This window comes from Pogoniulus pusillus, chromosome 23 (assembly GCF_015220805.1).
Source record: "Pogoniulus pusillus isolate bPogPus1 chromosome 23, bPogPus1.pri, whole genome shotgun sequence".
NCBI lineage: Eukaryota > Metazoa > Chordata > Aves > Piciformes > Lybiidae > Pogoniulus > Pogoniulus pusillus.
Window position 1 is genome coordinate 22,639,412 of NC_087286.1, and position 14,164 is coordinate 22,653,575.

The 14,164-nt window shown below is 45.3% G+C and overlaps 1 protein-coding gene across 6 annotated transcripts in view; it reads left to right on the forward strand.

Annotated features, from left to right (window-relative positions):
• Window positions 1-14,164, forward strand: part of LOC135185774 (mitogen-activated protein kinase kinase kinase 3-like) — a 77,538-nt gene that overhangs the window by 11,580 nt on the left and 51,794 nt on the right. For 3 of the 6 annotated variants that reach the window (XM_064162896.1, XM_064162903.1, XM_064162898.1), the window contains exon 2: window positions 10,326-10,405. The exons of 1 other annotated variant lie outside the window; for it this stretch is intronic. In XM_064162896.1, coding sequence (XP_064018966.1) covers window positions 10,402-10,405 — 4 coding nt within the window. In that variant the 5' untranslated portion in view covers window positions 10,326-10,401. Of the gene's footprint in view, window positions 1-7,756; window positions 7,860-10,325; window positions 10,406-10,534; window positions 10,584-14,164 lie in introns of those variants that run through there. 2 more of the 6 variants (XM_064162899.1, XM_064162897.1) reach the window with 2 other exon arrangements.

Here is a 14,164-nt window from a genome sequence, read left to right on the forward strand (position 1 = left end):
ACATGTCTTCAGAGGGCAACACTCTCCCAACATAAGCAGGCAAGCAAAGCCAGCATGTTTCTCTTCAACGTGGGAGATATTTATACTGTGACTAAGCATAAAAGCTAAGAGATGGAAAAGGTCCTATTAGATCATCTTGTCCACCTCCCTGCTGGCATGCAACTTTTCTCCCTGGTGTGTATTTATTAATAGGCTGTTGGTTAGACAGGAGTAATTTACTTGGGGTACTATGGAAGAGTAGCAGCCAGCCAGTGCAGGTGAGGGACTCTGCATGCATGTGACTTGACTTGCACCTGCACAGGCTATTTGCAGCAGGAGGATTTTGTAGTAAAAGGACCCAAAGTTTTAGATTTGACATTCTTTGCGTGCTTGGAGCTTTTGCACTGACTTGCTGGGACTCAGTTTGTGCAAGCATTGTTCTAGGAACAAGGTAATTTTACCTTTCAGTTATAATGGAGTAGGTGGTTTGAAAGTAGTGGAGGTGGGGAATGGAAGCCAGTCGGTAGGGACAGGCATGCCAGCTAGACATCTGCGCTGCTGGACTGGGCTCTCTTGGCTGTGATCTGTGACAGCAGCAGCAGCAGCATGTGAAGACTCCCAGAGGAGATGGCAGAAAGATGCAGGTTGAATTGTTATTGCTCTGACACACAGATCAGTGCTGGAGTTTCAGGCCTGAGCTTGGGGACCATCAGCACTGCTTTGTTTATTGCTCCTCAGTAACCACAGCACAGATTCATGAATGTATTTTTTTAATTTTCATTTTGTGCTTCCCAGTTCCATTTGCAGCTCAGAGCACTTAGCCTCTTCAGACTGGAATTGCTGAGTGTTGAGGATAAGGGGCAGATCCTGTTCTTAACTGATTTGGGGAAGAGCTGGAGCGTGTGCTCAACACAAGTAGGGTATGGGAGCAGAACCTTCATACCCAGGCATGTGCTGAACTGCCTTCTCATTTCAGGATTGTTGCATGTAGGATTATTGCACTAGCTCCAAAGGTGTCTCCTGGTTAACACCAATGTGAGGTTAATACTTAGGACTGGAGGCCAAGCACTGTGCTGTGTGGCAGGTGAGCAGCAAAGCCTGCTCTGCCACAAGTGGGATGCTTTTGTTGGTAGTGATACTATGTTGGGTGCTTGGGGCTGCGCTGTGGGGCCTAATGAGCTGTTTTGTCACACTACAGGGCATTTTGTGTAGTTTTCTGGAGGTGCTGTGGGACATCTCATGGTTGAGTGATTTCTTTGTTGAACCGGGAGAAGAAAGCTCCTAGATGAGTGAAGGGTTGGTGCTGGCAGCTTCCTGGTACAGACTGTGTCTGGCACCGCTGGTCTTTCTCTTGGCACGTTGTGTGGAAGTGACAGTACCACAAATGATGTTTTCCAGGAAAACTTCCAGCACTTGCAAATGAGCTCTGAGATGGGCTTTGCCTCCCTTCCCTCAACTGGGCATCTTCTAGGGAGAAGGGTGTTGGAGCAGGGTGCTCTGCATGCAGGGTGCAAATCTGCCTTATTATTTAATTTAGAGAAAACTTGCTCTAAAGATGTAAAAAGCAATTGCAAATAGTGTCTGGACACTGCCTTTTCTCATCAGTTAGCAGCATTAAATGTTCAGCAGGAAGGATTCATTAGAAAACTGAAAATTTTCCATCATGACAGCCTTCTGGTTTCCATTGACATACCGCTGAAGAACTGGAAAGGCTTCTGTCTTCTGTTTTGATATGCAGGTGTATGTTTCTTTCCATCCTGGAAATTAATTCTCTCTGCAGCAGGGCTGTGGGAATCAATATTGAGCTGAACTGTATTTCTCCAGAGCTTTCTTCTAAAAGTAGTTGACTGTTTCCCTACTGTGCCTAATAAGTGACCTGATTTTGGAGTAGCTGAGCAGCTGGTGTTCCAGTTCAGAGGTACTGTGTGACTGCCATGACAGTTCAGGGTTGGTCCACTGTCTCTCAAGGGTGATGGACTTCTGTCTTCTGAAAATCTTCAGGTCAGATTTCCTCTGAGATGGCTGAAAAAGCCCACAGCCTTCTGCTGTCTGTGACTTTCCACTGCACTGCACCAGGCTGGATGCCTTAGGAGAGGAAATTACTCATCACTGCCTCCCTTGTGCACTGCTCTTGGCCTTGGTGAGCTGTCATGCTCTCAGCCTCACAATTTGCAATGTCCTAAGCTGAATTTAGACTCAGGATCTTGCCTTTTACTCATTTCCCTCATCTTTTCTCCCATCCACCGGGCTTGGGGAATGAAGGAGCGTCTGCAGCAGCCATGACCTGCTGCCTTGGCTGCCTTGCTCTTGGTGGATGGAGCAGGTCACCATTACATGACAGCTATGGGTAGCACAGTTTGGGCAACTAGAGTTTGCTGCTGCTTCTCCAGAAGAAGCTGCCTTGTGTGCACTGGAGCAACCAACTGCCTACGTACGGGCTCTGCTGAGCCACAGCTGTGTGAAAATTGGATGGTTCAGGGTGGGCAAGAGAGGCAGGGTAGGCCCTGATCTCTTTGAGGTCTGGCCAGTGCATGTGCTCCACAGATCTGTACGGCTGTGAGAGCCTATGGCTATGTGCTGCCCAGCCTGGTTCTTCTGATGGCTTGGTTTTTGTTGTGTTCAGTCACACACGAGGGCAGGTGTACTTCAGTTCATGTGGTATTACGGGCGAAGAGGACAAGGAGAACAAAACCTCTGTGAAGGCAGAGCTGCGTGTTTCTGTTTCACAATCCCATCACCACTCCACCAACAGCGCACATAAACCAGCAGCTTACGAGGATAGCAGTGTTCTGGGGCTGTGTAGAACACGGTCCTTCTGCCCCAAAGCATAACTTGTCTTTTAATCTTTGTCTGCCACTAAGTGCTTGGTGAGCTCTGCTTCTGCCCCCTGGTCTGCTGTCAATCCAGAGCTGCATGGTAGAGGTGGCATGAGCAAGAAGAGGACCTTGCAAATCCTGCCAGTTCTTGGGTCCCCACGTGCAGCAGAGCTCACGCTTCTCGCCCATGAGGTAGCTGCTGAGAGAGCAGAAAGCAGTCAATTAGTCTTAAGCCCTCAGCTCCACAGTCGATCCGAAGGTTATGTTGTGATCAATCAAATCTAGACAGGCTGCAGGGCTGAGGCTGTGGCTTGCTAAAGAAGCTGTGCAGTGGGATGGCTCTGAGAGAGACAATCGATCATAGCTGCTTAAGAGTAGATGGTGGCATACAAGAGGCTGTTAGGACAGCTGACAGGAGGTAGGGGAGTTATCCACTATGCTGTCAGCAGGATGTTGCAAGGTGAGAGAAAGTGAGTCAGCTAGGAGGTAGGAAGAGCATGGAAGATGGCACAGTGGCTTCAAAGCCCTAAATCTGCCACAGGGTCTTGCTGCATGCCTAGAAGTTGGATGGACCTCCCTCCCTCATGGTCTGAAGCTTGGTCTCTTACCACTGACCTCCCTGTTGAGGATGTTGGACCAGTCATAAAGTTTGAACTATGTCTGATGCTCTCAGAGGCCAAAAAGCTTCAGAGATGGGTTCTTGCCTGCCATTACCCTTGTGGAGAACTGGGTATCCCAGTGTCTGGCACAGATGCTAACTCTTGGGCCAGGTTCTCCATTGCACAGCACTGACTCTGCAGCTGATTGGTGTAAAGCTTTGTTCATGGAGACTCTTCATTTCAGATGCTTCTGGTGCAGATTGGTGCTGCAGAGATACTTTTCTCCCAGTTGCTTTTTCCAGGAAAGATTTTTGTGCTGAAACAAATGCTTTTCTGAGAATGTATTTCATCTGAAGGTTTTAGTATCTATTTCTCCTTTGTTGTTTCTCTTTTTCCTCCTCCCAGTTTTTCTCCAGGGACTCAGAAAAAAGAGGCCTGAAACATAATTTTTCCAGATACAATTATTTTTAATGTATTTCCCAGAAACCCTTCAGTCAGTTGAGAAGAAGCACAACAATAAAGTCATGAATAGTTGTAGGAAGAAAAAGTTACAACACTCTTCAGTGTTGGATTCTATCCTGCATGTAGAGAAAGACCTTCCCCTTTGCTGTGCTCATGTAGGAGGCTACATTCATTCAAATAAAAGGGGTTTTGCAGTTGTAACTTGCATCAAGCTTTTTCTGTGCTTTAGAAGTGCACACATGACTATCTGAGAACAGGATTTTACCCTGTAAAAGAGAAAATGATGCAGAGCAGTGCTTTCCTCTAGCTTCAGAGCTTCATCCTTAGTAGGCAGGGCTATGTTTAATCCTGGTTCTGCTGGCTTCCAGGGGGATGAATGTGCTGGATTGCAGGAGGTGAAGATTGTTTAGACTTTGCCATATCAGTGCCTGATTCTAAAGTTTGCTTTTAGGCACAGAGCATGGTGAGACTGAGGTGGACTTTGGGGCATACTCAGTGTCTGCAAATCATTTTGACTCTACCAGTTGCTGGAGGAGACAGTTTCTCTAAAAAGTGAGTTCAATTCAGCTGCAGTTCTGTGCTGTGCAGGTTTTGATGCAAGTGGAAAGCCAAATGTGTGGGGACCATGTGTGTTCTCTGCAGGTCTGCTTTACTTGGCTTGCCTGTTCTATATATAAAATATGTAAATACATGAACTCTGACCAGATAGGACCACGTTGTCTGATTTTTTGCTGATAGAAGAGTCCTCCTTAATCCCTTCCTTGTCTTATGATCTGTATGCAAAAGCAACGCCATTTTATGGGCCATTGTATATTACCAATTATTTCATTGAATTTGCTAAAAGCATTATTACTCTAAAGCAGGAAAAGAAACTAACTGAACAAACTAATTTACTGAATCATGCTGCTGCAACATGTGATTTTTAAAGTCATTTGCAAGAAGATGGAGTGTTGAAAGGGGAGAGGCTTTAAGGTTTCAATAGCTATTTGAAAGGGCTGTTGTGGATGTTAATATCAGGAGTTATGCATGTTTTAAAGCTCTTATTCTATCAACATACTATGTTGGAATCTACTGGATGGCTCAGGAGATTTTTCTTTAGAAGCAGCTGTTGAGTACAGCTGCCTCGGCTGGGTCGTTTGTCACAGGTATCTTCCATCATAGGATGGTTTAGGTTGGAAGGGACCTCAAAGCTCATCCACTTTCAAGCCCCCATCACAGGCTGAGACATCTCCCATTAGAACAGGTCACTTGAGGCCTCATCCAACCTAGCCTTGAACACCTCCAAGGAGGGAGCATCCATAGCTTCCCTGGGCAACCTGCTCCAATGTTTCACCACCCTTACTGCAAAGAACCCTTTCCTAACATCTAGTTTAAATCTCCCCTCTTTCAGTTTAAACCCATTACTCCTTGTCCTGTCATTACAAGACCTTGTCCATAGTCTCTCCCCAGCCCTCCTGTAGGGGGGCTTCAGATACTGGAAGGCCACTATGAGGTCTCCGGGAAGCCCTCTCTTCTCCAGGCTGCAGAGCCCCAACTCTTGTAGCCTGTCCTTGTAGCAGAGCTGCTGTAGCCCTGTGAACATCTTTGTGGCCTCCTCTGTGCTGGCTCCATGCCCTGCTTGTGCTGGGGCCTCCAGAAGTGACCCAGGTGAGGTCTCAGGAGAGCAGAGTAAAGGAGCAGAATCCCCTCCCTTGCCCTGCTGCCCACACTGCTCTTGCTGCTGCCCAGCGCAGGGTTGCTGTCTGGGCTGCACTCACACTGCAGGCTCCTCTTGAGCTTTTCATCATGCACAATGGTTCTTAAGCACAGACCTGTTCTTCCAGCAACATATGTTGCAGAAAAGATTCTTACGCAGTTTTGGGGTGCTGCACCCAAAAATGAAGAGAAGAAACCTCAGCTAACGAGTATTCATACTGAATGTGCCTGTTGGGCACATCATAGAAGGGTTTATGTTGGAAGGGACCTCAGAGATTCCCATCTACTCCAGCCTCCCTGCTGTGGGCAGGGACACCTCACAATGAGACTCAGCTGCTGAAGGCCTTGGACACCTCCAGAGAGGAGGCATCCACAACCTCCCTGGGCAGCCTGTTTCCAGCTGTGTTATTATCGCTCCCAGAGGCTTGCTTTTTACGTGAGCTGTGTTGATACCTGTGCTAAGCACTTCTTGTTTAGCAGCCTGATCTGTGTGTGCATAAGAAAGTTGGTTTTATTTCTGTCCTCATCTTGATTTCTGAAGTTCGTGCCTTGAGCTCACTTGGGAGATACACCTGCAAACCAGGCCTGGTTGCACGCATTTGCAAAACGTCCATCCCTTGTATCCTCACGAACATAGAATCATAGAGTCATTTAGATTGGAAAAGACCTTTAAGACCAACTCCAACTGTAAACATAAAGCTGCCAAGTTCACTATTAAACCATGTCCTGAAGTGCCACATCTACATAGATACCTCGTCTTAAATGGCTGCTTTTTGGCTGCCGCTGTGTGGTGCATCCTTTGGATAACCTGAGTGGGAAATGCCATGAAAATAGAGTTTTATATGTCTGAGGTGTCTCCAGACCTTAGCTATTCTTTTCTGTAGCCCTGGAATACAGAATCTGCTTCCAGAGCGGTTCTGTGTGCACAAAGTCAAATGTTCTATGATGTCTAGTCAAACCTGTAAAGATGAGATGATCTGAGGAAACCTGTGATATTTCATCCACTCTCTCTCCACATTTGACTCCATCTTTGCCAAGCCTGCAGGCTGTGTGAGCTATCAGCACGCATACGTTTGCGTTTTCACCCTTGGAACAATCTCATTGCTTTAACACTACCCCGGCCCTGGCCTCTGGAGCGTTTTGAAAATAACATTGACAATAATATTTTTAACAGTTCCGTAGTATACAAACCTCCAGTGCCCTGGCAGGACTCCCGGAAACTTGCTGAAAGTTAATGTGGTCAACTCTTAAAAAGGAGAGATTTTTTCCGCTTGACTCTTGCTTGTTAAACTCTCTGAGCCCAACATGTTGTTCCCTGCTGCTTGAAAAAACAAGGAAAGTCCCAATTTTAGCAGTGCTCATTTGAGTAGCTTTCCAGCTGAGCTACATTTCAGGGGCAACTGTGGCTTATTTTTTTATTTACAGTGGTGTGTCCCTACACCTTCAAACCGAAGTGCTAAGTGGTACTCAGGCAGGAATAACTCGGTTCTGCTTTCTCTGGAAGCCTGGGGATGATGAGCTGCAGAGGGAGATGCCACTTGCTTGTGCTGCAGTAGGGGGCAGATATGTCAGCTTGGAGCCATGTTTTATGTTGGATGCTGAGTCTCTGTGGTATAAGAACAGCCCATTTGGGGATTTGCAGTAACAAACTGCTGGTGACTCTAGCTGCCAGTGTTGTACTCTTCCTACTTTTCTGACCCACATCCTACAGTCTTCCTCTCATAAAGTCTCTTCCAGCCACTTATCTCCCCTCATATCCAGGGAAAATCTGTTCTTGTCCATCTCTGCTTCTTTGCTTGCTACAGCTTAGCTGCATAGAGGCTGGAGTTGTGTATGTGGCAAATGTATTGCTGTCATCTTCCTTGAACTCTGTTTTGCTTAATTCCGTCCTATGATGATAATAGGAAAGAATTGAGATTAAGTTCTAAAATAGATTAATAACCTTACATTATCTAGATATACCTGGGTTAGCAGGGAGTGGCACTAGATGGTCTCCAGTAGTCCCTTCCAATCCCTGCTATTCTTTCGTTCTATGATGTAGCTCTGGTGTGGATATTCATACTTAGCACTCATGTAGCTGTAGTAAAATCAAATCACTTTAGCTGCAGAACTGAATTTGACTCAGTCAAATCATACCTGCATTTATTCTAGATGAGAACATCTCTGCTGGGCTTTCCTGCAGGTTCAGAAACCTCCAGCAGCTTCCTGAGCAGACAAGTGCAAATGAAGTCTCTTCAATACGTGACACAAGCCTGGAATATGAGTACCGCATCGCCTCAGCATCCCTGGGAGCCAACGTTTTGCTGAGGTCTTGCTTTCATTGTTTGGTGGGAGCTGTTTTTGTATGGTGAGGTTGCCAGGGTAGGAGTTTGCAGATTGACAGTGGAGATTTGGAGCAGATTTACAGCAGAAGCTGGTTCTGCTACCTGTGGGAGCAGCAGAGTGTGAAGTGGGAGCCCTGTTTCAGATGCTCACTGGTTTGTATTGTAAGCTGCCAATACTTTGAAGGCTCTGAGGGAGCTTAGTGGGAGAATGCACTTTGAAGTGCATTGGAGCAGAAAAGGTATTCCACACACACTTAGTGTGTGTGTGTGTGTGTTTAGTTGTTGTGGGTTCTTTTTTTTTAACCTCTCATTTTTGCCCCCTGTTTTTTAAGGGAGATAATAAAAGGACAAAATTTGTACCAGAATCAGGAATTTGTCCTTCTCTAACAGGAAGCCTCTGGTATGTATTTTTGGGAAGCCATGGAAATGGCTAGTGTTTGCAATCCCATTTGAAAGCTGTCTGTCCTCAGAATTGAAGTGATCTGCTGAAATAGAAAAGCTTTCTTCTCTTGTCTGTCTGTGGAGATTTCCTGCACCATCTGTGGGAGCTGATTTGCTCACAAGATACGAAGTAGGGTTTATGGGGCTGCCTATGACTGAGGTGATGGAGAAGACCACAGGACAGGACTGTACTTCTGGAAAGGTCACCTGGTTTTTCCTGGGTTCACTTGCATAGTTCCTGTAGGTGCATGTCTTTGGCTAGATACGGGTTGCAAAGGTCTGGAAGGTCTTCACAAAGCCACTGGAAAAGTCTGTCACACTGATAGGAGGGTCAGCCTGGCTTATCCCAGGAATTTAGGGTTAATCCAGACTACTTGCTTGTGGCCCTCTGTGCAAACTCTGCACACAGCTTAATTGCTGGAAGTGTTGCATCAATCATGAAAGCAAAAGTGTTGAAGATTTGGGCTGTTGCCTGCTCTTGTTATACTTAGATGGAATTTTAACATGGCTTTCTTGGTGGTTTTCTGCTTTCTCTCGATTTGGTGTTGCATAGACTGATCAGTTCCTTCTCAAGGTGGGATTTTCAACCTCTCAAAGACTATTAGTTGCTTCCTTGGTGCTTCTGTCTTGAAAATGGAGAAGGCAGAGTTCCTGGTGGCCATGGGCTCTTAGGCTGAATGGTGTTGTGCTGAGTGGAAGCTGCAGCAGCAGAAGGAACGATGCACTTTGAAACACATGGACGTCTCTGCCTCTGCTCCTTTCTTATCGCTTTCCCTTCCTGCTTGTCCCTCTCAAAACAGTTGGATAAATATTCTCTGGCTTGTCAGCACCAAGATGCTGGAGCTGCAGAAAATCATCCTAACTCATGCTTGCGATCATTTCTGGTGCACTTCAAATTTGTTATTGCATTTAAATCGATTTGACTGAGCTAGGGGATTTTCAAAGGGCCTTTTTCTACTGCTTCTGCCCAACACGTGGTGCATTAACACTCCGAAATTCATGCCTGTGTCGTGTGCACAGTTGTCATTGACTCTGAGGCAATGTGGCCTGCAGTGACTGCAGAACAGGAATGTCTTTCTCCTCTTACGTTGGACAAAGCAGTTAAGATGTCTCTCTAGTTACTTGTGCTATCACACCAGGTTTACAACATAGAAATGTGTGCTATTAGTCAGCTAAAGTGGTCTTTGCTGATCACTTCTATCACACTGCTCTTTTGTGCTTTTGTTGAGTCTAAATTGTTATGTTTTCACTACTGAGCAAGACTGACTCCAACAGACTTGGATTTACAGTCTTAAGTTCTTTTCAAGCAATAAAACCCCACCCCTTGCTGGGCACAGAGCTTTGACTAAACACAGTGTGCCAGGTAACCAAACCCATTTCTGCATTGGTTTTGGGCAGATTAGCAGATAGCCATGAGTGACACTTGGCAACAGGCAGGGACTCTGGCAGGGCGGGCAGGGACACGGCTGCGTGAGTGATGTATGAAGCATACATTACTGCTGAAAGCTACCCAGACTCAGGGCTTTGTCCCATGTGGTCTTTTAGGAACCTTGGCTGGAATTTGAGTTGCCTAAATTCAGATTACTGCTTTGATACAAGCTGCTTCTGGGATTAACTTTCTGTGTCATGCTATTGGTCTGTTCCCCAAATAAGACTTAACCCATAAGGATGCTGCAAAATGTACTGCATTAAAGGTGGTACTGCTTTAAGGTTACATAAATAATGCAAAAGTGTATTAGAAGTATAATGCATTAAAGATCTTAACAAAAGAAGACCTATGACACAAGTATAAATTGTTTCCTCCAAGATCTAATTCTGTAAAATACCAAGCTTGTAGTGTGTTACTTCTGGGGTGTGTAGAGGAGGGCAGATTCCTGGTCTCAGTTCCCACCTGAGTCATGCTCCTCTTTCCTGGAGGAAATACGTTGCAAAGAGTGGTCCTGCTCAGTCTCTGTCTCCATTGACATGTTAAAATTAATCTGTAACTCTGTATATGTTTGTTATTTCAGGGTGGATGCTTGAGAGTGCAGGATAAGGTGCAAGTGTCTGGGACCAGTGGAATGGAGGCCTGATGTAGATGGAAAGATGGGTAAGAAGTGGATTCATTTTCTTTAGCCTGCTGATTTTAGTTTGGGCTACTAAGCATGATAACAGAGTGGGAGACATTGCCAGAAAGGTCTGAATACTGCATTGCTTTCTATGTTTTTTTGCTCTCCAGTGGTGCCAAAATGGGATAAGTTTTTTTTTCTTACCATCAGTGTGATCTGGTGAGTCATGTTCTACACGGAGTCTTCCCAAGTCTGCCTTGTGTATCTGGGCAAAGCATCTTAATTCACCGTCTCTTCTCCCAAGGAAGCTTCTGTTTCAAACAGAACCTGAGCATATTGCTTTTCTAATTGTTGACCTAGATCACTTGCACCTTTTTCCTCTTTCTCTGGAATAGGTGAGTATCAGTTGCTCTGTGGTGCTGGGGGAGACTTGCTTAAAGTGGAAATTATACATAGTTCTGTAGGCATGTAATAATCATAATCATTTCTGCTGCTAAAGAAAATTCGTGATGACAGAAATTGAGACCACTTGCAAGTGCTGGACTCTCAGTTTTAGCATGTGAATAATCAGATCAGTGTGAAAGGCCCAGGCCTCCATCAGCTTCTCATGCCATTGGCCATCAAGCTTACCATGTTAGTCTTGCAAAAACATACCTTACTCTTACTTGCAGGAAGATGTCCATGCTTTGCTGCTGTGCTTGTAACTTTTCACACAGGTGGGACACAGTTGGAGGGATTGACTGGTCTCTTCCCATCCTCACTAAAGGGCTTTGCAGGAGAGACATGCCTTACTGACAGCAGCACTGCAGAGTCTGGGATTTAGGCAGCATTCCATGTGTTTGTGAGCATGGCAAAGTATGAGAAAACTCTTTGCAGTATGAACAGTGACCACAAAACCAGTTCCAGAGTAGCCTACAAGCTATTTTGCCAGCCAGTAGCATTTCCAGCAGCTGCAAGGGGTTCTGCACTTCTTCAGTTTTGCTGAAGAGGAAGCTCAGCAGTTTGGAGGACAAAGTTAGGTTCTGCCTCACATAGGTCAGTGCCCAGTTGACAGGTGGAGCTAAATGAGCTTGGGTTTATCCTGTTCTCTTCACGCAGAGAGGCAGCTTACAGAGCAGCTTAAATTCATCCTCTGAAATGACTTCCTGACCTGGTGACCCAAGAAAGGAGAGGAGATCCTAGAGGAGTCCAGGTTGAGCCACTTAGCTTTTACAGTTATAGCATTTACATGAGTTCACCTAAAACTTTTCAGGACTTGTTGAGATGGTGCTTAAAATAAAAAAAGAGGAGGGAGGATACTAGTAAATGTAGAGATTGTCATTGCAAACCTTGTGGGAGAGTGATCAGAGTTTGATTTTGGTTTGAATTTCAAAAATGAAGAATGGGATGCCACTACTGCACCTCAACTGTTTGTCTTCCCTCACAGAGAAAGGAGAAAAGTGATGTTTATCCCATCCTGACTTAACCATTCTGCTTTTTTGCTCTCTCTCTGTTACATAAAAAGACATTTTTTGTGGAGAGAGGGCTCATTTAATGCCAAGAAAAAAACAACCAACCAAACCCTCCCCAAAAAAACAACCAAAAAACCCAACCAACCAAACCCCAAAAAACTCCGAAGAGAAAGTCCAGACCTACTTCTTCAATGTAAAGAATGACAAATTTCAGTTTAAAATCTTAGTGAAAAGCCCCAAGATTTTTTTACAGATATTTTCACTTTGAAGGCCACTCCCTGATGAATGTTTCCTGGTTTGATTTCTTTTCTTCTTTTTTTTTCAAGAAGGAAAGTTCAGACTTGCTCTGAGCATCGTCAGGGAATGAGTTGCTGGTTCTGGCCCAGTTTTTAGGCAATAGTCAGTTTGATGGCTTCTTTTGGAGAGAGTGCCCTTGATGTAAACTGCTCAAGATGTCTTCAGGCCATCAGCTGTAGGCATAATCTGGATGCAGTGGGGAAGCAGTGATTGTGGGAATACTGCACAAGGCTGTAGAGAGCACCCTTCTGCAAGGCACTGTGACTGTTGGAAAGGTGAGAGGAGTTGGTAGGAGTCTTGTACAGACTGGTAGTTCTGCCTACGTTTGTGCTGGGTGGAAGGTGCTGTGCATATCCCCTTCCCTAAATGTCATTGCTTGAAGCACTGCCATACCTCATCACCAACAGCATCAGTGCCTGTGTAGAGACTAGATAGATCTGTCAGGCTTCGTTCAGACAGTGCCACGGTGTGTGTTGTCCTGAATCTAGTCTCTGCCTTGACAATTGGGGCAGGATGAATGAAGTGGTATGTGTCTGGGTCAGCGCTACAGAGTGGTGTTTGTTGGTTAAAGGGTTGTTGCAGCAGCTTTGTTGCACAGAAATTTTGGCTAAATTTTGAAGTTTCAATATTTTTATTTCCCCTCCTTTCATATGTGTGTTTGCTTCCTCTAGGCAGCATTTTCAAGGGAAGAGCAGGGATTTGTAATTGTCACTGATTTCCTTCTGTTATACCACAGGGGAGATATATTGAATGAAGTGATCTTTGGAGATCCATTCCAGGTTTACCTGTCTTCCTAGGCTCCTATTTACAATGTGCACAGTGAGTTCTGCACAGAACTGTTCATTCCGGGACATATTGTAGGGAAGGTAAATAACCTCTTATTGAGACCACAAGATGGAAATAGAGACTTCTGGCATCTCTGTCAGCTTCCCCTTTGACATAGTTAAGTTGTTTCATGTGGTGCTTGGACAAGCCCTCTGCACCAATGCCATCCTGATGCTGCAAGTTGGTTGGCTTGCTGTTACAAATCCAAGACAATCTACATATGCCAGTTTGGGGTCAGTCTAAGCAGAGGTCGTTGGCACTAGATCTGATGATGATGCATAGATCACTATGCACCACTAGCACTTACTCTGCTTCTCAAGGATCTGTATCTGTCTCTGCAGGATAGGTAAGAGGGCTGAATTTTGATGGAAGAGCAACTGGATATTGCATGGGATCTCAGGACAGAATTGTTCTGATTTAGCTTCATGCTTTGGTCTTCAGTAAATGACTTGGGCTTCCATTTAGGATTGTCCTGGGACACTTTACTCCAGGTGTGTAATGGTTATATTTATGCTGAAGCATTTGATTCTTTCTTTGTATGGAGAAGGAAGGTGGGACAGTTTGTAGGTGAAAATGGCGTTGGAAGGACTTTGTGACTTCTGTAAGGAGAGGTGTGGCCATGCTGTAGGTGTTCAGTGACTGCTTCAGGAGCTGAAGTCTTTATTTGCTGTTGGTACTGCAGTTCCTGCTGGTCAGAAGAATAATACACTCATAAACCTCCATAAAATCAGCTTGAATTGCAGTAGTTTATCTTGTCAAAGGGCACATCAGGCTTTCTAGCTCATTTTTTTCCCTTCTCGAGGTGTCCAAATCAAGAGGTGTCCATATCTCCTCACTTTCTCGGCAATGTTCCCATTGCACCCAGGGGCTCCTGTGTAGGGTCATGCCAGGTGCTTTGGGCACCTGGGAATGCAGGACTGGACCTGCCTCACTCTATTTGAGACATTACAGTCCTTGTTGCAGCAACAGTTTAGGAGTTCACGGGCTCTGGGTTGTGGCTTTGAGCACTGGAAGTAGCTGGACTGGGAGGGAGAAAGAGGTCTTTATGAGCCCACAAATAACATTCAGAGGTTTTGAAGGCAATCAGGGGAAATAAGTTCCCATCTTCATTTTTTGCTGGATAAACATTTTTCTCCTTTCAAGTGTGCTCAAGAGAGAGATAGAGGTTGTAGGGAGAGGTAATATCTTTTATTAGACCAAACTGATAGAGGTGGAAAAAAACAGACT